We start from the raw sequence: 24,770 nt of genomic DNA on the forward strand, positions 1-24,770 counted from the left end.
TTTAAACCACTTACACATGGGTTCAAAAGCAAACTTACATGACATTTCTAAGAAAATATAGCAACTTAAACATTTGAATTTGAAATATCAGGTCACATTTGAAATAGCAGAAAAATTGAAGGGTCTTTGTTTTTGGCATGTCTCCTTATGAAAAGAATACTTACAGATTTATACTTTAAGTTCTACCCTAAGACTGAATGACTTCACTTTGCCAGTTTCTGTTAAATCATAACATTTTCAGGAAGGAAGAAAAGTAAAATTTTTCATATGGCTCTTGTTGTGGCTTAGCACTGTAAAAGGTTCATGAATGAAATATTGGCCCCATCAAAGTCAAAACTTCCCTAAACTTTGACAGAACCAAAATTTCACCTCATATCTGCTAAAGGTTTGAAGCTTTACAGATACTTTTGAAGCATGAAAAAAAAATGAAATGACACCTTCCTGGTCCTTTAAAAGCTCTTCATACACATTATGTAGATTTGTATAGCATTCTATGCATGATCAATATCACAAATACCATGCATTTGCATAGACATGCTATATATAATACTGCATGTCTCACCATTCAAGCTCCGCATGCACCAAAAACACATCTTCTCTTTACTAAGAGTTCCGTGTGTTTGAACAAACAGGAAAATGGAGCAGTAGTAATTCCTCAGGTTGAATTCTAACGTGATCATTTAAGTTACTGCTACAAAGAGTCATACTTGATTTTCATTTTTCCTTTTACCAACAAGGGGGTGGAAAGCAATTAGTGTCAGCTTGTAAAATGCCCTCAGTAGAATGTTCTCAATGGGCAATTATTATAAACATACTCTCCAGTATGTTTTAAAGCTATACAGACATTACTTAGTCTACAGAGAGCAGCTTACTTACGTCTGGGGCTCCTTTTCATTTTGCTGTTTTTGCTGTGGTTGTAGAACGTTATTTACCAGCTCAGTGATTCCACTAAAGGGAAACCACCTGTTTAAATAAGCAAATAATGTGACTGAATAACCAATAAAACCAGACTAGTTCAAATGTTTTCTTATCCAATGATAATAGAAATATACAGGCGGAAAAGCTAGAGCCAATGGGAATGCTATAGCTGCAATACTAAATCAGCCACTACAGGTGGAAGGGAAGTAAAGTTTAACAGTTAACCAGATCACAAGCAGGCAGCAAGAACCTACATCCAACTAAGATGTGGATGAAGTAAGAAGCTGCAGGCAGCTCTCTTACAAGCCAGTCAGGAAGCAGAAGGCAAACTAACTGCAGCCTTTCAGGTATTAGTGTAAGCTAATACCATCAAAGGTGCCAGAAGCAGAACATGGCAAAGGTAGAAAAGTCAAGCCTACTGCACTTTTAAGATATTTTACTTACTGTGTCAGCTGTGGTTTTTGCTCTTCTTTGACCCTAAAAAGATAAGTTTGCACAACTGAGTGCAATGCGTCGTAAAACAACTACCCTGACCCTTTATAATCTGTATCAAATTAGTAGGGAAAGATCCTTACTTTAAGAGGAATATCCTTAAAATTTGTTGTATTAAGTTGCATTCTGTGCTTATTTACATTTAGGATTAAAATTCCAAAAACTAAATGTTTCAGCTAGAAATTGAAATCAGTGTGATTTCCTATAACTGACTTCTAATTCTTCAAACAGAATACCCTATTAGAAAACTTTCAGCAACACATTCAGCTATAAATGCAACGGAAAGTGTCTTGATAATGTTAATTATAATCTATTTTCTAGATTTTCACTTTACAACCAAATTCTCTATCATAATTCAAGTTGAATTTAAAACAGCATCATTTTAAATGCATCAGCCAGAATTAATAGGTAAAAGTCTTCAGTCTGTTTCTTAAATTATGTCAGTGTCAGAAGACAGCATTACTCTAAAACTAAGGAGGAAAAAGTAAGGAACTCTATTCTAAGGAACTAAGGAACTGAATGAAGTTTTCTATGGCTTACTAAAAGAAACAGGTAGTACGTTCAGTATGTCTGTTTAGTACTGATTGGAATTAGTCCATCATCCTCAGGAAATTATCCTTCCTGAAATACATGCTTTACTTTGAGTGAATAAGCAAAGGAGATTCCTTTCCAGCAAACCCAAGAACAGAGACATACATACAAGAATACTTACATCCTCTAAATGCAGGAATCTGTCTTAAATATCAAGTTGGGATTTAGCTTTCTTTTACCTTCAATAAAAATGAGCATGTTCCTGAATAAGTGTTCTGAATATTCCTCTGGAGAATACGCCCTTCCTTTGCCAAAAGTGAGTTCAGGCTCATAACTTAAGCAGATGTTTAACTTCAGACAGAAGATTAAAGCTCACAAAAATAGCTCCATGTCTCCCCCTCCATATGATGCATCACAGTGACTACTGCTACAAACAGCAGCCAGACAAGCACTCAACAAGGACACTGATACACAAAAAACTTAGAAAACAGAATTTACCAGAGAAAGAGAAAACTGAACATGCAGCACACAGCGAAAAGTCTTCTAGCACAGTGTGCCTCTGCAGCATCTTAGAGAATCATATTTAAAACCAAAAAACACAGATACACTCAAAAATTAAGAAATAGAAAAATAAAAATTCTTCACAACACTACAATTCCACCTGACCATCCTAATTATGAACACTTTAATCTTTAACCATGAGATTCCATGCTAGTCTTTCCACCCAAAATATTCAAGAGGCAGGGAGGATATCAAAGTGCATTGATACCATCTGCAGTAGGCAGCGCTTGAAGCCTCCAACCTCAACAGTTTGAAAGCTCTATGGTGGATGGTGACAAGGAAGTGGTCCATCAGAACTCATGCCACTTGCCCAGAGCTAGACAGTGCAAGTGTCACCTCCCTAGCAACTGGACATGGAGAACTGAATACACAGTTACTCCATGATTCTTTACATTCCACTCACTGCATAGCTCCCAAACACATTAACTGGACACCTAAACTATTATTACATTACTTCTGTTTTAGGAAACAGCTGAGATATGAGCGTTTTGCCTATTAAGATTATAACCTATATCTTTCCTTTGGACTAGGGACCACGGTCATTTTTTGTCACATCCAAAACTGAAACCAAAATAGAATGAGATTAAATTGTGCAATAATGCACACTAATTCTGAGTGCTCCATTTGAAATCTTTGGTGGTGTTTTTTTTTCAAGAGGATTTAGCATCTTTACATAATTGTACATATTCACTGACTTCAACTGCAGCTGCAAATCCTTCGTATTTCTGAAAATCATACAGATTTTTAGTTTAGAACCATTAAATAAAAAACACTGGCCATAAGCAGACACCCTGAAAACCTGCATGTAAGTGGTTTTCCCCTCATTTTATAGGAACACTGTGTTCTAACTCAGGATGTAATTTGATTATGCAATTCAAAACATATCTCCTATGAAATACTCTTTTCTCCTTTTACAATTCTGTGTCTCATCCACTATACTCTTTCCAACGCTGCAGTTATGTGAGGACAAGAGCCTCCATTATTATATAACTGTGACGCAGTCCTTGAGTACTATCCATATATCCTTCAGTCCCTGCATTAGGCAATGCTCTTCCTTGACTTTCCAACAATGGAGCAAAAGCTGGAATTTGAAATGAAATTATGAAAAAAATCTATTGAAAAACCAGGTTCTACCACATGAAGTTGAGCCAAAATTGCCCTCATAGCTGAACAGGCCTGGGGCCTTCTGGTGCACAGCACAGACATTCATCATTGAAGGTCAGGGAAATTAGGGGTAGAAGCTTTAGTAACTGATGGAAATATTAACATGTTAGATGAAATACGTGGAATACATTTTAGCACAAGTGTGGTTGCCTTTTTCTAGACGAAAGAGTACTGAAAAGACTCCAGACTCTTAAGTACAGTCCAGACACCGCACATACAGTTGTACTTCCTTTGATTAGAAGAAGTGACTCGGTTTTTATGAGATAGAGTACTCCCATATTTCCCATATATAAATTGTTTTTTCCCAAAAATCATTAACTATTAATTCTTTGCAAGAATTGGACTGTCACATCAATATAGATATACATTCATGTACTCAACGGGCCAAATGAAAAAATACCCAAGCAGTGTAACTGCAGATTGATTCTTTCAAACTACTTATCTATATTTTGCCTTCCCACATCTTTTCAATCTGTCTTCTAGAAACTCCAGGAAGAACAATGCCAGTATGAGTTATTTACTAGAAATAATTTCCAATAAGCACCTATTTAGAAAGACCACCAGCAGGCTGCAGATAATGTGTCTAATCAACAGTGGCTGGGACAACATATTCCAACAGTGCAAAATATTAAGTCATTCTCTATCTATTCTCATTCTTGATGATTTCTTTCACAACAGGAATTCACTCAACACTGCACAAGCACCAAATTAATTCTAAAACACTGAAAGAATCTGAAGCCTTCATCAGTTAACATTCTATTTATATCTATACATAATTTCATATACTGCATAATTTACTTCACTTTAAAACAAGACAGTATTTTTCTACTTGTCAACAATAGGGAATATTAACACTTTGCATTCAGTGGACTGCAACCTCCGTCCTTTGAAATGTTCATAGCACCATTCCTGTAGTGATCCTCTGCAAGCCTGCACACTGCAAGTGCCAGACCCCTTTGATCCTTTCCAGATAGTAGCATCACTAGGTTGGAACTTGAGTATCACTGAACACTTATTTTAGCGTTAGATTCTCCCTGGGTACTAAAAATTTCTTCAAAAATTATGGCTAGTCTCACTGGAACAGAGAATGAGTAAGAGGACAAAATAGAAAAGTGAGGGAAAAGAAAGCAGGAGAGAACACAGTGAAGGAAGTGTATATATTGACCCATTTTTTCTCAACTGTATAATATCCTAAAAATTTTTCTGTTCTTCAACCTACAGGAAAAGCACTTCTCTAAAATCCACTGTGCCAAAGCCATACAATATTCTTCCCAAATGATGTACTGGTTACAGGAAAACTAATGAATGTTCTGCCAGCACACCTCTTCTCCAATTTACATGCATCATAGTGCATAACTGCAAAAGCACGTGAGTAGAATTCAGGTGCCTAAATTCACAGTAATGATCCATAAAATACACTCTACACCTTCTAGATGTCCAAAATTAAACAGGTACTTAATCCTCTTCCAGTGAAGTCTGGGGATATCCAAACTTCAGAATGAGCCATCCTTGCCAGGAATATAATCTCAATATCTATGTCAAACACAATATTGCACTCAAAATTCACAGCTTTGCCATCCACGGACCTACAAGCACAAGATCACATTGGTAGTAACAGTCTTGGCATACCTAATATCTCCTAGAAGTACTGAGTGGAGCACAAGGCATGGCACTCCATGCCACTTTCATAGGCACTGTTACAGTCCAGGAGCTGCATTCCTTTGCTCAGCAGTAGGACAGAAGCTTTCTGTGCTCCCCTCCACCATGAAAACTCAGAACACAGCCCTCCCCTTGCAGCCATCTCAGCAAGGCTAGGAAAGGCCAGCTTAGGACAGTAGGCTTTTCTGGCCCTTTTGATGAAGCTGAGAGGACTGGAAATACAAATCTATTGACTGAAATTCGGATTTCCCTTATCCAGGACTTAAAAAAATAAAAAAGTGTTTATTATTAAAATTAATGATATAATTGAAGTTGTCAGTAGTACTTTAATGAAGTTGTTGATGCTTTTACAATGGCTATTTTCATTAACAGCACTGCTTATTAAATTCCAGCAAATGGAACACAACTATGAAACGCTCATTTTTGGGAACACAGAGCCTAGTGGCCCGAAACTCAAAGCAGAATATACATGGTCTCAAAGAGAAAGGCATGTTACACTTAACTTGATTAAGAATTAAGATGAGATTAAATATTAATGCAGAGACCTATCTCATTTCCCCAAAGCAAATCGTACAGGAACAATGAGAGATAGTCTCCGTTCTATAAAAAGAAGCTTTACATCTTGCTTCCTTTACAGATAGAATACTGACACTGACCTCCAGCTGTGTTAATAGAAATGAAGGAGAGAAGTGTTGAGTGAAGACTGTGGAAATAAGTTTATCTTAAATATAGATTTCCAGTTATATACATTAAAAAAAAAAAAAAAAAAAAAACTATAAGAGCAACTATCTTTCAAATAAACACAACAGCAGGAATGCCAACTACTACACCCACACACATTACAAAGTGAATTCAACTTAATAATGCCCTCTGAGTTTGTATTTTCTTCTTTGCATTCCAGATCCCACTATTGTGAAGAATACTATAAAGCCAGAAGCTCGCTCAAGGGTCAAGATGCCAACGCATTGGCTTCAGGCAAAGACATTATTCTCTTTCCTCAGAATTCTCTCCCATTATTAACAGATGTCAACTACTCCAAAAAGACTGGCTAATTAGAAAATCAACACAGTGAATGCAAACACAGTGAAAAGCAAAGATTAAAGACAAAACTATTAAATCAGATTAGGGATTTTACGTTGGGCACTGCTATTTCTTGCTCAGCTGTCCAAAAAATGGACATACTGCTAATTGACAGGACTGCTGTAAATCTATAACAAAGAATTCTGAAACCCTTCAGGAAACTTTTCACAAATTAAAATGCAGTCACTAAATGAATATTTAGTAATGAATATTTAATGAATCTTACAAAAAATATACTATTACCCAATATGAACTGGGCTGAAAATTATATGAGAAGGTGGTAAGGAAATCAAAAGCAAGTGATATCACAGTCTTCAGCACTTCTTAAAAATTCCAATTAATGGATACAATACCTTTATCAGGAATCTATATATTCCCATTCTCATAGTACATGAACATCACAATTTTTTAAGTATTTGCCATCGCTATTTTTGTTATGTAGAAAAAGAAACCATCCCCAACACACCTCGGAAAATAACCCAAAAAAAATTTTAAACAACATTTTGTTGCTCTTCTGCTCTCCTTTTCCCTCACCTCCTGCTTTCTTCGACTCAAAATGGCATTCAGAGCATAACTGCAAAGTTAGACCACTAAAGGGATGCCACTTCCAGGTCTAACTAGCGACTGTGTTTAAGAGAGAGGTCATCTGCTCCTCCATGCTCAGAAGCTTCCACCACACTATCATAGATTGCAAGGTCCATTGACACATTTTACTAGATTTGTTACTGTGGACTCTTTCCAAATCATCAGGATGGTATCCCAGTGATATTCCCTCAACGCAGAGACAAGCTGGAAACCAAAGATTACTGTGCAATGATTACCAACTCATAACTTAAGTCTGAAGTAAAGATGCATGATACAGAATTTATGACTTTTCTCACATCAGCTCTTAGTAAACACAGCACAAATGTGTAAAATCAGCAACTCTCTTGAATGAGGACACCTCTACAGCTGGAATTACACAATGTTAAGTATTCTTAACTCCAAGAACAGTTAGGAAGGTTGAATTCAATGCCACGCTATTTGCCTGAGTGGAAACTGGAAATATTTACATGTTAGCTGAACTGATTATGTGAACTGATCACTCCACTGATACTAAAAGAAAATCCAACTTATAATATTAAGCTTAATGTCTTTTTATGAAGGTGAAATTTTCTTTTATATGACTGTTCCAATGATATATTTTTTAATTGATTTAGATAGTAAAATTAATTGAAAGAAGAAGGATCATAGTTTGAACAGTACAATAATGTCTTTTCAAATGAAAGATTTCACTGAAGAAGTGTTCAGGTGATTTTCCTAACTGATTTTGACCTGATCATAACAGCAGCTTCTGCTAAAACAACTCGAAGACCTGAGGTGAGAGGTAATTGGACATTCAATACTACTAGGCAAGCAGGTGGATAAGTTAGGTACTTGCAATAGAAACAGTGCCTGTAAAAGTGAATAAATTCAAGGCCCATCTAAATCCATGCTGAAGTGGTTAAAAAACAACTGAAGTACAGGCTGAAGAGATAATAAAGAGTGGAAACAAGAGAACTCCATACCTACTTTACGTATAAGCAGACCTATAGATGATGCTTCATATGGGGCAAGCTAATCATTTCTGCTCCATGTAAGCATAATGAGTTAATTATCTTAAATAATATTTTCTTCATGAGCTGCTCATAGAAGAGCCTTTAGATACATCGCCATTTTGGTCACCCCCTTGTTCTTCCACTAAGGAACAAGGAAATTAATCCTTTCAAGACCGGTGACAATGACCTCCAGGAGATTTTTCTGGGTTGCACCTGCTCCTTTAACAGAAAGCTCCTACACTTCTATCTTGGACAAATTTTTTTCATTTCTGTTACAGTCTTGATATTAAAACCATAAATTGAGTGTCTCATGACACATCAACACATGGGAAAATGACTGAAGTACAACTGTAATAATGAATAAGTACTCTATTGAATGGTATCCACCACATTAGGTGCAGCTTCAGTAATTAGTTCACAGATCAATGCTCTCTCTTGAAGGTTAACCAAAACTGGAAGCAGGAGGACCTGACCAGGGAGGTGATATTAAAAGGTAAGGGTTGAAAATCTAGTGTTCAAACAAACTATGCTGTCTAAATTGAGCTAATGCCGCTATCTCCTATATTTAGCAAATGAGTATTTTGGTTATCACAGCACGAGTGGGTGTTTGTAACCGTCAGCACTGCAATCAGTTTCCATGTGGAGCGTGCCAGCTGCTGCCCACCTGGGTGGCTGGTGGCTGCTGAGAGGATATACAGAAACAGGCAACAACAAAAATCATAAAGCAAAAAATAACATGAGACCTGCCCTCAGTAGTAGCTTCTGCTTTGCTATAGTTACTATTTTGAATTTAACCAAATTTTGGTTTCACTTTCCTTATTTTTTAAGAACAGCTTAACAAAGTCAATAGGAAAGAAACTATCCTCCAGTTCCTCATCCTGAACAAAATCATCTGCCCCGTGCTGTCCCAGTCCCACTACAAGAACATTCTCCAGCTCTTTATGTCCCACAACATCTTTCTGATGAGCCCAGAAATGAAAGCCAACAAGATGCTGAGGGTCCTGAAGGGAGTGCTGCAGATCAACCTTCTGGGTGAGAGCCTCTGTCCCCTGGCACAGAGCCCAGGACTCCTGCATGTGGTCTGGGGAAGAGAGGTGGGATATCATGGAAAGGTTATTCACCAGAGGGTGGTGGACATGGACCAAGCTGCACAGGTCATGTCACTAAGCTGCTGGAGCTCAAGAAGCATCTGGACAACGCTCATGGCCATATGGTCTGATTTTTGTGTGGTCCTGTGTAGAACAAGGAGTTGGACTCAAAGATCCTTATGGGTCCCTTCCAACTTGGCATATTCTATGATTCTACGATTCTACAATACAATCCTTAAGATAATATTCCATTCTTATGTCTCATGTTACTTCAGAAAATTCAAGTTTCTGCATACAAGATGTCATTGTTTTGATTGGGGTGGAACTAATTTTCTTTGTAGAACAAATTCATACTCTTTTCTCTAAGTAAAAGACAAAACTACTCAAGCCTCAGTAAATCTGATATTTCCATGCACAATTTTAATAGTGAACTTCAGTAACAGATTTTAGTTGTTGTCCTACACGTCTTTTCCTTGAAAAGGAAAATAAATGTCATTTTAAAAGTTGCAGGGGAAGAACAAGAGTGTCAGAAGAAGTCTTTCTCTGAGTATTTAATTCTATTAAAAGAAAGCTTCAGAATACACTGAAAATTTATCTAAAAGTAGTCTAAATTTTTCTACACTTGTAGGTGTATCTACTCAGATATTAAGCAAAAATGCTAAAAATGTTTTATTTGAACTGGGTCGGAAGCATTTTTAAGACATATTTATTATAGTGTCTGAATTGTGACTTTACTGAATGTAGTTTCCATTAATCCCTATTGGAAAGAAGAGACTTTTTAAATGGAACTTACATGTTAATTTCTTGTGCGACTAACTGAAATATTTCAGGAAGTCATAAAACAAAGTGGAAAGCCTAATCTTAAAACTGATACAAAAGCTAGGCTATTGAAATCAAACAGACATTTAATCCACTTTTGGAGAAATAATTGAATTTTACAAAATAATACACAGCAAAAAAGATGGCCTTGCAAGTAATACATGTGAAGATGTAACACTGTAAATATATAGGTCACTCCAAAAGTAATGCCTCCTATTTATTTTCATGGAAATTATAATAGATAAAAAGAGCATAATAACACTATTTGACAAAGCAAATTCTGTGCTAAAAAACACTCTTCTTCAGCATAATCACCACCATTAGCTATGCTTTTTCAACAGACGAGGTGCAGAAATTTGCACCAGTGGAGCTGATCCACTGTTGTTGTCACCACTGCTGAAATGCACCACTCACCACCTCCCTGTGCTCACATCCACTGGCTGGTCTCAAGACACATTCAGCAAGTGCCAGTGAATGTCAATTGGTGCCATTTTTTCTGCATGGAGGAATTCAGTGACACACCTTTGCTTCACCAACGCTTCCATGTCAGATACCATTTTGTCAGGCTGCCCCTTTACTGCCATCTGTCACACAGCAACAACATATAATGGAATACCAAAAGCAGTCTTCGACCTCTACTGCTATATCAGCATAATAAAATAGGAGGCATTACTTTCAGAGGAAAGGAGCCCTCATTTAATTTTTGAACAAATTACTCCAAAATAAGCAATTTTGGAATGGTTTTATTTGCACCCACCCGTTTGTTTTTCAACAGTAGATGGCATTCCAAGCACTGCCCACAGGAAATGCTTTCCCAGATGCTTATAATATCACAAAGTTCAATGGTGAAATGTAGAGTCCTGGTCTCAGTTGTCAATAGGTGAATCAAATAAAAATTTATTTTAACTCTATAACTAATTGGAATGCATTAGCAATTACCTTGGTCTTGATAAGTCATTTTGCCTATTAAATAACAATGACTACATTCACCAAGTGGAATACTACACAACAGACGGCAAATTAGAATTTCTTAGACTGTGAAGCCTCACTGCCTGAACAAGACAGAGATTTCTTACAGAGTGGAGGCAACACTGAGAGAACAACTGCATTCCAAACAAATTTTGTGACAATGCCTTCAAACAGGAGGATTTTTTTTAATCTAGGAAAGTGTTATTCATAGTAATACAACAAAGTTTATTGTAGCAACCTGCACTCCTTTAATTGGGTTTCATAGGACAGCTACTCACACACAAGTATGATTACTCCTGCTGGCCAAATATCTAACTTCTGAGATCTCATATAAATTAATAGGGAAGGCCAATAGGTCAAATTGATGAAACATCTAAATTTGTTCTTCTTCTGGTTCAAAAACTTCTCAAAATGATTTCTGAAAATAGTGCAGACATTTCTGTATAAACAAAATCATCTTCCAGAAATGGTGAAAAACTTCAGTCGTGTAATTACTTTTAATGGAGATTTTTGAAGATACAAATTAACTATAATGAAACTGTTAACAGCCTTACAGTTTTCTGACTTTCTTCTATTTTTTTTTAATATTTTTTTCCTAAATTAACTTTCCCATTCAAGCTGCAAAAAATCTGACTACAGTCAGAGGCTCCATGAAGTACATGGGTTGGTAGCCTTTGTGAGTTTTCACCAAATAATGATGAAAATTTTACATGTACAATTAAACGTTACAGTCAAATTAAATAAAATTAAATTTAAAATACAGTATTCTCTCAGTGATTAATGTTTCAACGTTCAGTCAATAGCCGAACTTCCTGAAAGGAAATGATGTCTGATACATGGTTTTATAACAAAGAATCTTAATCTTTTCTGCTTTATTGCAAGGAAACACAAAAAAAAAAAAAAAAAAAAAGAAAAGAAAAAAAAAAAAAAAAAACTTTTTGGTTTGAAGATTGCAACCAAATAAGAACCCAGAATTCCCTCTCCCAAATATACATGGTGTGATTATTTGTAAGAGTACCAAGTTTTACATTACAAAACACTGGCTACAAGTCTACTTGTGCATGGAAAGCAAGAGCAGAAGAAAAGGATGATCTCTCATTATCCTCTCAACAAATCTATATCTATACTATAAGCATAAATGTAATGCTACCTATTGAAAAAAGTATTTTTGTCAGCAATATTCTTTATAAATGCAGTTTATTCAAACTGTACTGTGAAAATCACTTCTGAACTTCTAATAACAGAATTGTGATTTGCAGTTTTGGACAATCTCATAAACCTTTTTGTAAAGCAGACACTCATTGTTCTTGTTTCCAACTAATCATAAGCATTCATTCATGTCTGTTTGCAATTAGGGTGTATTTAAAGTGAACAGAACTGCCATTCATGAAGATACTATATATATATGAAAATTAGTAAATACAAAGCAACATCCAAGCTAACCTTAACAATAGTCCCATGATTTAAAATGTAGCACATGGTAAACTTCCTTGAAAAACTCAATAGTAAACTCATTTTGCAGAGTTACAACATTAAGTACTCTAAGTACATTTCTAGTGGTAGCAGGAAACTAAATAATGTAAATTCACTGTTCTCTTAAATCCACATTATTAGTAAAAATGAGAAGTAAAGGCAACCTACAGATAACGAGTTTTAAAAGCAATTCTGTAGTTAATAAACCGGTGAATTTTTATGTTTCTGTTTTGTAGGAAAATACCAATCCCTTTCTTCAAAGGAAGGAAGAAAATATATTTATGCTTTAAAAGGCTGAGAGAAAATAAAACATCTTAATTAATGAAAAATGTACTCAAGATCAGCATGGGGGTTAAATTTTTTTAAAGTGCAGAAGTGCCTGATGGAAGGGTGAGTTTGTTGCGTTTCAGTCACAGTTATTTTCAAAAAACATGGCCTATCTCAAGTACGAGTTCAAAACACTGCTATGAGTGGGAGTAAATGAGAACAGTGCATTAAATAGCAGAACATTTAATAAGAACCAGGCCCAGGACTTTGCATCTCATCTGATCATCCTAAACTACAATATAAGCTCAATACTTCTTGCATCACCATCTACTATGAACCATGAAGAACATCAACCTTTCATTTATTTGAAAATCACCCACATCCATCTGTCCTAAAGCCTGTTGAACTTGTTCAGCACCTGTTTAGGGCATGTTTTCTAGAGATCTCACCTGGAATGCTGTCAACTGATCCACTGCTATTTTGAGCTGCAGTTTAAAACCTAGATATTGCACTTCAGAATTGCACACAACCCACTGCTAATTTCAGTCTACATAAATGGTTAGATCTAAGTATAGTCCTTACTGGTTAACGACCCTGTTGAATACCATTCAAGAACTTTAGACCGTATGACCAGTTTACTGAGACCATTTCCTAACATGCTTCTAAGTTTACGCTAAACGTCCACCATTAAGAATGGCCGGTGTTTGGACAGCTCCACAAGTTTCACTTGGTACATTTTCTCATTTAGACAGGAAAGAAGCCAAGGCTACACAGTAAAACTTTTCCACTTTCACTGGCATTTATTACTATTCTACAGCAGCTTTCTTTGTATCACCTATCCTGACTTGTTGAGGAATATGTTCTGCAAGATGATCTTAAAGCCTTCCTCAAGTCAAGACACATTATCTGCTGCCACTTCTCTGCCTGCAGAACCTGTTACCTGTTGCAGAATCAAATTAGACTTTTGTCATGATCTGCTTTTGATAAATTCACACTGTCTATTATTCATTCCCTCATTATCTTCTAGATACTTAGAACTTATTTCTTCTACTGCTTTTCTGGGATTTAAACTGGGCTGCATCACTTCCAACTCTCAGGATATTCTTCCAGCAATTTCATCTCCACTTTTCAGAATGGATTTTGTGTTTACCCTTCTCTACGTCTCCACAAACACCATAGCCAGAAATATATATATATATTTATATTTATATTTATACCTCAACTTTTTAAATAGCTTAGAACAAAATCTATGCAACCCAACTAACCAAAATTTTTATTATTACTTTGTGATTCACAGAAGTATATTAGACACAAAGAACAGGTTAGGTTGATGACAAAAAATAAAAGAAAACCTACTTTCCAAATTCCTATCCAGGCAGATAATTTGGCTTCAAAAGCATTAGCAGCAAATCTAAAGGAGAAACAAAATTTAACTCTTTAACACCTTTATCCAAGTGTTTTGGAAAGCACTGTGGTTCCTTACTAATATGGACGCTCCCTTCGCACCAAAGGCAGAGAACGTTCATCAAGGAACCAAAGTTATAAAATCAAAATGACCAAAAGTAAAATGTAAATTTTCACAGGTGAGTTTTTATAAGTATTGAAACATTATACTCACAATTGCAATGAAAAATCACAACTTTAAGTCAGTTTTGAACTAATTTCTAAGTACATTCATCTTCAGTTCCCACCTTCTTGAGCCTGATGCAGCAATTGCTCAGAGATTTGATAACATACTTGGTGGATAAAATCAGATCACAGCAGTCCCTTATCTAACTTTAAACTCTACTTAATTCATCTTACTTTCTCTTAATATTCACTCAATGCACTTTGAAGTTTTCCTATGTGAACTGATCACCTCTCTCCAACATAAGCCATCAGGTGCTATTCACATATTATTAACAATCATGAAAATGAAAAAATAAGATTTAACTGAACTGAACATTATATATTTTCAGTTACATAAGCATCCTTATAAGAAGATAAATAACAAAATGCACATTAAGAATAAAGGCTGCATTCTATACATAGGGCACATTTTAAAGCAGCCATTCATGCAATACCAACGTGAAAACTGAATTTATTTCACATGTGCAATGTACAGTAATTTAAATAATGATAACTTGAAAAATACATACTTATAAAAATGCTGATTTTGTTCACTTTCAAACAAATCTCTATAGGTTGTATGACTATAGAGGTCGTTTTTTCATTTTCCTTAAAATTATTATGTTTTAGTATCTCTAATAATAGCATTGCTGGGAAAATAGTAAATTTTACCAAGTGTGTGTAAAAGGATCTTCTTTGCTTTATGGAGAACATGTATACAGTGGCTCATAAGACAGCTCAAATAATAGACCTGGAATAGAAGTCCTTGGAAAACACAAGGCTGGAAGCACCCTCATTTCTGTATTAAACAAGAGACTCTATACCAGCCTATAAAAAAAAAAACAGATACAGTGACTAGCTAATTAATTTCAAGCAATGTTTTTTACTACCAATAAAATGCTGCAAAACAACTCTGATTTGCAGAATACTCTTAGAACAGACAGTAATGATGGAAGCACTCTGCTCTCTTCCACAGTTCTTGAAAGGAAATAGCAGGCTCTTTTGATTTCAATAAAATGGCCTTCTATATATAAAATGTATTTATATCTTTGCAAATAAGTGCAAGACTTACACTGATCATGGCTATAGAAATCTTGCCTAATTTTTCTATAATGTTTCAAAGCCCAACTTAGCATCAGGATGTGATGATTTTACCAATTATATCGATAACAGGGTTTTTGCTACTGACACAAGGTCGCTTCAGGAATGAAGAAAAGTGGGCTGAAGCTGAACAAGCTGAAGTCAAGAGGCAGAACAGACCACTCTGAAATAACCATATTCCTATTTGGTTGAAGACATATACCCTCAAATTATCTACTCACTTAAATATTTAAGAATTCTCTTTGGAATTTCTCCTGATAATGGCCTACCATAAATCAGTACCTGCAGCTGCCTTATCCTCTCCCAGTTTGTCAGGACATTCCATTTAATCTTCATTGGTCCTCACATTTATCAGCCGCCATTATGTCTAGCTATCTCAGTCACGATAATGCCAAACTCGTCAGCAATAAGCTATCAGCCATTATCAAATTCCATCTACTACATTTTTCTACCATAAGGGCTGTGGCATGGTTTTCTGCTCTCTGCATTGATTCCTAACAGTGCAGTGTCAAGTGGAAAGCTTCACTTCTTATCAACAAAATATTCAGCATCTTGTGACCAGCAAGTTCAGAATGAAGATCGTGGCCAAAAATTTTACTCCTCCGGGACAGAAATGGTTTTAATACATTTAAACAGAGAGACCTTTTCTATAACAACCCTCAACTCCCAAACCATCCTGCTCTCATCTCTATGAACACAAAGAAATGTACATATTTTAAAAATCACCATTTTAAAACAAGCCACACTAAGTGCACATGAATTTCCTCCCCCAGGGAGAGAATGTGAGAGAACAAACCCAATGTAACAGATGTTAGTCATGTCATTTAATGCATGACTGAGAGACTAAAGATACTATGTTGAAGAGGACAGTGTAAGAACCTCTGCAAAACAGAATGGGATTAGCACTGTTCACTACCACTGTAACTGAGGTAATCTTAGTTGAATATAACAACAAAGAAAATTCTCTTTTTAAAATTAATTAAATTGGGAACTTTAGAAAACTTGAAAATGCTTTGGTACGTCTAACCTGCTATTAAAATGCATGCCAAAAACACAGAAAACTATGGCTTACAACTAACATTCCATCAGCCACAGGTGATAGAGCGCTGTGGCTATACCAATCAATACTCATCTGTGAGGTCTGATGTTGATCCTGTGCATGATTTCAGGATGTAAGTGGAGAAACTTCATATGAAAACAACTTGTTACTGAAACCATTACTGAACTGTAAAATTCCTATCATTGGTGTACTCTTAATTATAGTTATTATCATATCAGGAAAAAAAGAAAGAAAAAGGAAAAAAAAAAACAGGCTCAGACTTCCCTGAAACAAAGTGAAGTATTTGTACTCTGTATTATTGATACAAGATTTGAAAAAGGCTATTATTATTAAAATATTTGAAAAGCACAGAAATTAAAATAGTTGTATTATTAGCAGTTTCTTAAAACTCTGAGAGTTCAACACGCACAATCCCCTTAAATGAAGCAATAAAACTTTAAATGTGTTTACGTAGCATTAAAAATATTTGGTGAATGTTAACCTTCCCAAACAGAAGATAAAAAAAGATGGTCAACTATCACAGATAGTTGGAGGGGGTTGGAAAAGTCCTACAAGATCATCCAGCCCTACAATTCACCAACCATCAACAGGTATCACTTAAACATGTCCCTCAACACAACTTTAGTTAAAAAAAAAAAAAAAAAAAAAAAAAGCATATTTATGTAATGCAAATATAATCTGTTAAATTGTAAATGTAGACTTCTTATATGAAATTTCAGATAGACAGGAAATGCAAACTATTTTCTATAAGATGGAACAGAATTGCAGTATCAGTTATGATGCTTATAATTAACATATTTTATCTTAACTCATATCCATCAGAAATGTACTCCCCAAAACCTATCCTAGTTTGAATGCCAATGACTGCAATGACTAATCAATTGATTATGGCTGCTGTAAGTCATTTTTAAAGGAAGCAAAACACAAAATCATTATCATTCATCCCCTGGGAAAGAAGGGCAAATTTCCTCTAATCATTCTAGGAAGGAGCTGCATACCAGGACTCCTAACCTTGTACACAAATAATAACATGGACAGAGACACAAAAGCAACTTAGTGTGACAGTCTTCAGATTTCTTTTTTTTTCTGTTGGTTTTGGTGGGTTTTTCTCTCATTTAAAAATAAGAGCACTACCTTATTCGCGTCTGGTTAATATTTTTAATATTTCTTACTAACTCAGGGAGATAAACAAAATGTCATAACTATAACATGGGTCTGACCAGGCAGGAAAATGCACACACCTTGAAGAAGGCAAGCCTCAACATTCAAGAAAAAAAAGTAACTGTCCAGTTAAATTTTCCACAAAAGTGATTATTCCTCTGCCTTGCTGTAGCACACATAGGCCTCAAATGGCTTCCTCTCACAACTGACCTATTATAGTCTACACAGAGCAAGAAGGAGTTGGAAAGTTGTTTTCAATAAAGTTAAAGGTCATACTTAAAGACTTCAAATACTTGTGAACATAAAGCATACTTGGCTTTACAGCCATCTCTGCACAGGCAAGAAATAATGATAAGACTTAAAGTGGCTTACTTGCTTGATTCCTACAAGGGCTAAAAGAAAACTACTTAAAATGTCTCAATCATGCACTGAAGTAAGTACAGATAATGAAGTTAAGTAGTCTCAAAACAGAATCCAGAAACTCAAAAAACTGACAAAGAGACGGCATGGATCTAGTCAACAGAAGCAGAAGGAACACCACTCATTCAGGCTTTTATCTCTTCCAATAATTTAGGTACCCAACTGAGGCTTTTCTGCACATTTGAAATTATGACCAAGAGTACCAGGAAAGGCATTTTCACAGAACAACCTCCAAGAAGTCAGAAACTGATTGAAGAGGTTCTTTCTGTTTATAAATGTGCTACCAATCTTATAAAAGATAGGTTATCCAGACAGAAATTAAGGTCCTGGGAAGGGAAACCAGACATTTTTACACTCCAACACTCTTTCTCTGTTGGGCTACAGAGCCACTGAATCTTTCAGACAATGAATCTTTCAGAATTGGCTGCACAGAATCGTAGAATCACTCAGGTTGGAAAAGACCTTCAAGATTAAGTCTAGCCATGACCCAACCATAGTACCCTAACTAACAAACCTCCACCAAATGGATGGGATGAAAGTACAGCATAGGAAGTTCCGCACAAATGTGCAGAAGAACTTCTTTACAGTGAGGGTGACAGAGCACTGGAACAGGCTGCCCAGGGAGGTGGTGGAGTCTCCTTCTCTGGAGATATTTAAGACCCGCCTGGACGCCTACCTGTGTGACATGGTGTAGGGAGCCTGCTTTGGCAGGGGGGTTGGACTTGATGATCTCTAGAGGTCCCTTCCAACCCCTACAATTCTGTGATTCTGTGAAATCATGTCCCTGAGCAGCATATCCAAATGGTTTTTAAACACATCCACGGATGGTGACTCAACCAACTCCCTGGGGAGCTTATGCCAGTGCTTAACAGCCCCTTCTGTAAAGTTATTTTTCCCGATATCTGACCTAAACCTACCCTGGTGCAACTTGAGGCCATTTCCCTTGTCCTGTCACCTGTCACCAGTGAGAAGAGACCAACTCCATTCTCACTGTAAGCACCTTTCAGATATTGGAATAGAGCAATCAGGTCTCCCCTCAGCCTCCTTTTCCCCACGCTAAACAGCCCCAGTTCCGTCAGTCTCTCCTCACAGGTCATATTCTCCAAGCCCTTCACAAGCCTTGTTGCCCTTCTTTGGACCTGCTCCAGCACCTCAATGTCCTTTCCGTAATGAATTGCCCAAAACTGAACACAGTAATCGAGATGAGGCCTCACAATGTCAAGTACAGCATCATAGGTTCAACAGCAGGGATAACGAATGTACTATCAGTCTTCACCTAATGAGTGTAGATGTGAGTCTCCAAAATCCTGACAGGAAGGTTATGAAGCAAATCTAACTGGAAGCTACTTCCAAACAGCAAAAGGGCAAGTTAATGTGAACAGCCAACACAGTTTTCCCTGAGTGCCTGGGTACATGCAGGCACACATGGCAGAAAGACCCAATTGCCGTCCTTGATCAGATGACTGGCAGGGTGAACAAGTGAATGATAATAGCTTTGACACACTCCTCCATAGCACACTTACAGTCCAAGATGTGGACTGGACAAGCAAATAGTAAAGTGCATGAAAAGTAGGTTGGTTGGACTGCCTGGTTCAAATAGTAGAAGTGATCAGAAATTGAATTAATTGGGTCCTCCAGAATCAATCCTGAAGCCAACACCATTTAACATGTTTATAAAGAGCATGGAAGTCTCTATCAGCCAATGGAGAAGGAGCATGAGAAATTTATCAACATCCTCAAGGGCAAGGGCTGCTATGTGAAAGACACTAAAAAAAAGTGTGGAAAAATGGCAAACAGGAATACCATGGAGTTTTTCAGTAGATACAAGAGTTGAGTATTCCCTGAGAGCAGAAAGCAAAAGGTTAGGATTTAATGCCCTTTACAACTGTTTAATGAGGGACGAACAGCACAGAGTGGGAAAATCCCTTCCCTCACCTGGACTTGGAGCATATACTGCTAATTCAGATTCAACTTGAGCAGGAGCACTACATGACTTCAGCTGGTCCCTTCCAATCTGTAAAATCTTATAACACTGTGAAATGAACAGATGTTCTTTTTTTCTGGCTCGTACACTTATCACCTTTTAGGGATTAATCACCACAGAAAAATTAAGCACGGGTGTTCAAAGCAAAGGACTACACTACTTTTTTATCCTATCAGTCCTGCTTTGATTCTGTTTCAAGCAGAAATGGCTCATTCCACAAGCAAGAACCAGTTCCACTCTTTACATTACATTTTGCCACCAATCATTACACTACCTGTCCACCTACAATTCATAATGTAGTTTACAAAAATAAACATTCAAATGAGGATTCACAAAACGTTTGCCAGTTTGTTAAATGACAGGTATGTAGTAGTATAAAAAAGGAAATTAATTATGATTTTCACATAAGCAAATACTGTCCAAAAAGAATCAAATTATCAATTTAGCTTTGTTTTCTGAAAAGCTGACAAAATCTGTGCATGTCCGATATTTCTGATTAGAACTTAATACAAAACTTACTAACTGTAAAGTATTAAATAGGACAATAAATATTTGTACTGAAACTCAGCAAACAGAAGTAACTGTGATTGTTCTCACCCAAAGCAAACCAGATCTAATAAGGAACAGTATCAAGCTACACGACAGGTGGTTTCTGACAGATGCATTTGAACTTTCTTTGTTCAATACAGAACAAGATGTCACTGAGTGACAAAGTGAATAAAACATTTCTAGCATTTGCTTTTGAGCAGCTTTACCACACATGGCAACAATCAGGCTGGTTACTTTAATTTTTTACTGATTTCTTTTAATACTAGTTATCCAGTGCCTTGGTACTACTCAGCAGCAGAAGGAATCTTTATAACTAAATGTGGACTAATATTAAAAGAATACTATACAAGCTGGAAAATTCATCATCTTGATGTACACGTTGAAATGAAATCATGTGATGTGTATCACTAACATTCTAACAGCTATTATCAACATTTCTTCTTAGTTTTACAACAAAACCAGAAAAATACTACTCTCTTCAAACCAGAGCTTGATATCCAAGAATACTGGAAAGATATACAGCAAACTAGACATATCTAGCTAACTCTCATAGGCAAAAGATGTTAACACTGGCCTCCACAAAAACTACTGTCTAGAACTTCAGGGTGATGAAGACTGTAGGATCCAGAGAGTGCTCGGTGAATGTCTAAGCTTAAATGAGTTTCCAAGGGTGGAATTTCAAAGCTAGAAAGGGAAGGGAATGGAAGAGTGGCTGAAGTATCTGACAGGAAGCTACTAAGATGCAGAAGTTAGATCATATGCTCAAAGCGACTCGTTCTTTAGGAGGAGCTTTAAAAAGCTCCTCAGAGCTTTAAAACCTGTGATTAAACACTTTAAATACAAGCTACCAGGATACTGAAGAGAGTTTGAAACATTTTTAGTAGAACTGAAAAGTAACAGCAACTCTGTTATACTCTTATACTTTATGCAATTAATAAACATTTTATTCTTTCTTTACATTTACAAAATGAAGGAATTCTCAAGAGTGAAAAAGGTCAGTTTTCATCAGTGCAATCATGTGGTTTTCTGCACCTTGGAATAGGATACTAATGCAACATTCTCAGTGCCATAATGATAACTTTAAAAAAAGCTTCCCAAGTTGAACACTAGCTTACAGAGGATTCTGCCAAGGTTTTAAGGCCTAAACTTAGACTTTCGATACCATTTGGGTCAGTGCATTTGAAATGTTCATCTTCACTAATGTCTACCATTGGTCTGTCGCTATATTTCATTCCCAACGAACTCAGGATATGAAGACGCTGAACAGGAAACAATCCTGTGCTTGCAACAGAGCAGCAATCTTTCTCATTGAATGTAATATACAGATTCTGTGTTAACAATGAATGGTAAGCTAATCAGAATGCTTTATACGAGGGATGAAAAAAAAACAGGTGAAGAATGGGCTACACTGGATTATTTATTTAGTCATCGTTTGACATGAGGCCATTTGCCCCCCATCAACTCTTGTTGCCCAATAACCAAAACAACAATAAGCATTTATTCTGAGAAATATCCCAACCAGACCAATTTTTTTTTAAATAAAAGATATTTCATGCAGCTACTTGTAAACAACAGACAAAGGCTAGAAGGTAAGAGTCAAAGGTTATCTAAGTGTTTTGGGGCTGTTTTTTACCTTTTACTTCCTTTTTCCTGTTTCTGCCTTACTGCCATCAGATCACTTTCTTCACTGCAACAACTTCATGGCTGCAGCACCCCCAAGAGCCAATGCTGAATAAGGCAGCTGAAGGCAATGCCACAGCTACGCCATGCTGAGCTGACTTCTTGCAAGTTGTTTCTTCAGCACTGACTTGCAAACAAAAACTAACACAAAGATGCACAGAGATGCATTTTCTGTTTCCCTGTTTTCCTTCACCTTCCCTTTATGTGTGTTTGTCTGCAAGAGGAAGAGAAATGAAACTAACAATAGTAGCTAACGCTCACCCTCCCTTTTCCTTTCTTCTTCTAGTGGAATACCTACAAAACCACCAGATGTCAACAGGACAACTCTTAAAAATTCTTAAGAATTCTGCATTTCTATTAGCTGCTCAGTACAGTGAAGCTATGAAGGCACACTGTTTGCTCAGCTGACAGAATATCACTCTTCTACAGCAGTTCAGCTACCCTGCTATGATTAATCTACACCCTGGCAACATCCCTGGTGTTAAATGCTGTATGAAGTGTAAGACAGCATGATCCCTCCTACAAATCAAACTTTGCAATCAGAGAACAGGAAAAAAAAGGCAGAGGAAGTAGTATGACACACAAGGTAATAATGCAATATACATGTTAGGGAATCAGCATGAAGTCAGAGGCACATTTGCTAATGATTTTTTCTGTTTTAAGATCAACTGGTGAACTGAGTAGCTCCACCATTCAAGTTTGAGAAAATCAGTTAAACACAGTTTAACAAATAGCTGGAATCAATTTTCTCTATCAATTACTTTGTAAGGCAACATCATAGGTTCTATGTAAGGTCAGAAAGGGCCATGAACTACAGCTAACTGTCATCCCACTTTACCAGCTGCTACAATGCTCACGCTGATTGTAGATTCAAATGATCTATTTTCACACTGATAAATGACAGGGTAAATGACAAATGCATAAGCTTATTTGATTTTTATATAAATGGCAAATACAACTTTGCACTGGTTTTGGCTGGCACAGAGTTAACTTTCTTCACAGTGGTTTGTGTGGAGCTCTATTTTGCATTTGTGATCAAAGAAGTTCTGACAGCACACCAATGTTGCTGAACAGCACTTAGCCAATGCTAAGGACATTTCTGCTTCCACGCTGCCCTGCTAGATAGGAGCTGGGGTGCACAAGACCTGTAAGAGGACAGAGCCAGAACAGCTGACCCAAAATGACCAAGGGGACATCTCATATCATATGGAGCCATATAGAATGATCAGACGGGAAGAAGAAGGGGAAACGTTTGGAGTGACAGTGTTTGTTTTCACAGTGTATTGGTACACACTAATCACTGCTTTCCTGAAAGTGGCTGAACATCTCATTGGCAATGGAAGGTAGTGAATGAATTTCTTGTTTTGCTCTGCTTGCATAGCTTTACCTTTCAACTGTCTTTATCTCAGCCCTTGAGTTTTCACTCTTTTACACTCCTGGTGCTCTTCCTCGTCCAAATACAGGGAAGTGAGCAAGTTGTTGTCATCAGGGTTAAGACACAACAACTTCAAACAACTTCCATCTCATAAAAAAATATATACATATATATATATAAACTGAGGTTATTCTTTGATTTATTGCAAAAACTTTTCAATAAAATTTAAGAGATGTATAGAAAATAAAAATTAAATATATATATTTAGAGAAAACCTAAACACATTAATATAGCTGGAATCCGATTCTTTATAGCTTTAAGTTACTTCCTCGTGATTTCAACTCATGATTACAGCACATGATTTCATTAGTTGGTATTAATTTACAGACATATGGTGAGGAAAGATTCAAGCTGTGGTATGTGCACACTTCTATTCTCGAGCCAGGCTGTGTGCATCACACATGCTGTGATGTACCACAACTGTGATACTGCGCTGCCCTCGCAAGTAGGAGCAGTTGATAGAAGGGGTCAGGGCTGGTCCACAATGTCCAAGGAACGAAGGGCCCTTGCAATCATAGCATGGCATGGAGAACATAACTGATGCATTTTATAAAAATGCTAAGTTAGCAAGTCAATTATTTCATTCCTGGTTTACACCAATCCTTACAGATTCTGTCTTAGCGTCAAATTAGAAAGTTGTATCTGCTTCACGTAGCACTTTTACAAAAATAAGTCAGCTACTGTGACTGCCACTTCTATAAAACTTCCTCTGCTCTGAACTCCACAGGACCATGAAGTAAAATGTTACATAAAAGTATAAGCAATTCACATACTGAGTATAGAAAGGTAAGCAAAGTAGCTTAGCTATTCTCCAGAAAAACTATTTTCACCTTGCACCTCTCCTATGAAGAAAGGTTGAGGGAACTGGACTTGTTTAGCTTGGAGAAGAGAAGGCTCCTGGGAGACCTCATTGTGACCTTCCAGTATTTGAAGGGAGAGTATAAACAGGAGGGGGAATAGCTGTTTATGAGGGTGAAGAGTGATATGACAAGGGGGGATGGTCTTAAGAGACAGGGGAGGTTTAGGTTAGATATTAGGATGAAGTTTTTCACTCAGAGGGTGGTGACGCATTGGAACAGGTTGCCCAAGGAGGCTGTGGATGCCCCTTCCCTGGAGGCATTCAGGGCCAGGCTGGATGTGGCTCTGTGCAGCCTGGTCTGGTGGTTGGCAACTC

The 24,770-nt window shown here is 36.8% G+C and overlaps 1 protein-coding gene across 45 annotated transcripts in view; it reads right to left on the reverse strand.

Moving 5' to 3' along the window:
- RIMS2 (regulating synaptic membrane exocytosis 2) overlaps positions 1-24,770 on the reverse strand; it is a 402,507-nt gene that overhangs the window by 346,300 nt on the left and 31,437 nt on the right. For 43 of the 45 annotated variants that reach the window (XM_085537158.1, XM_085537160.1, XM_085537163.1 and 40 more), the window contains exons 2-3: positions 1,363-1,395; positions 877-963 (exon numbers count right to left, since the gene is read on the reverse strand). The exons of the other annotated variants lie outside the window; for them this stretch is intronic. In XM_085537158.1, coding sequence (XP_085393284.1) covers positions 877-963; positions 1,363-1,395 — 120 coding nt within the window. The remainder of the gene's footprint in view (positions 1-876; positions 964-1,362; positions 1,396-24,770) is intronic. 45 annotated transcript variants of the gene reach the window in all.

This window comes from Coturnix japonica, chromosome 2 (genome assembly GCF_054131305.1).
Source record: "Coturnix japonica strain WE chromosome 2, WE-NBRP24, whole genome shotgun sequence".
NCBI classification, from domain to species: Eukaryota; Metazoa; Chordata; class Aves; order Galliformes; family Phasianidae; genus Coturnix; species Coturnix japonica.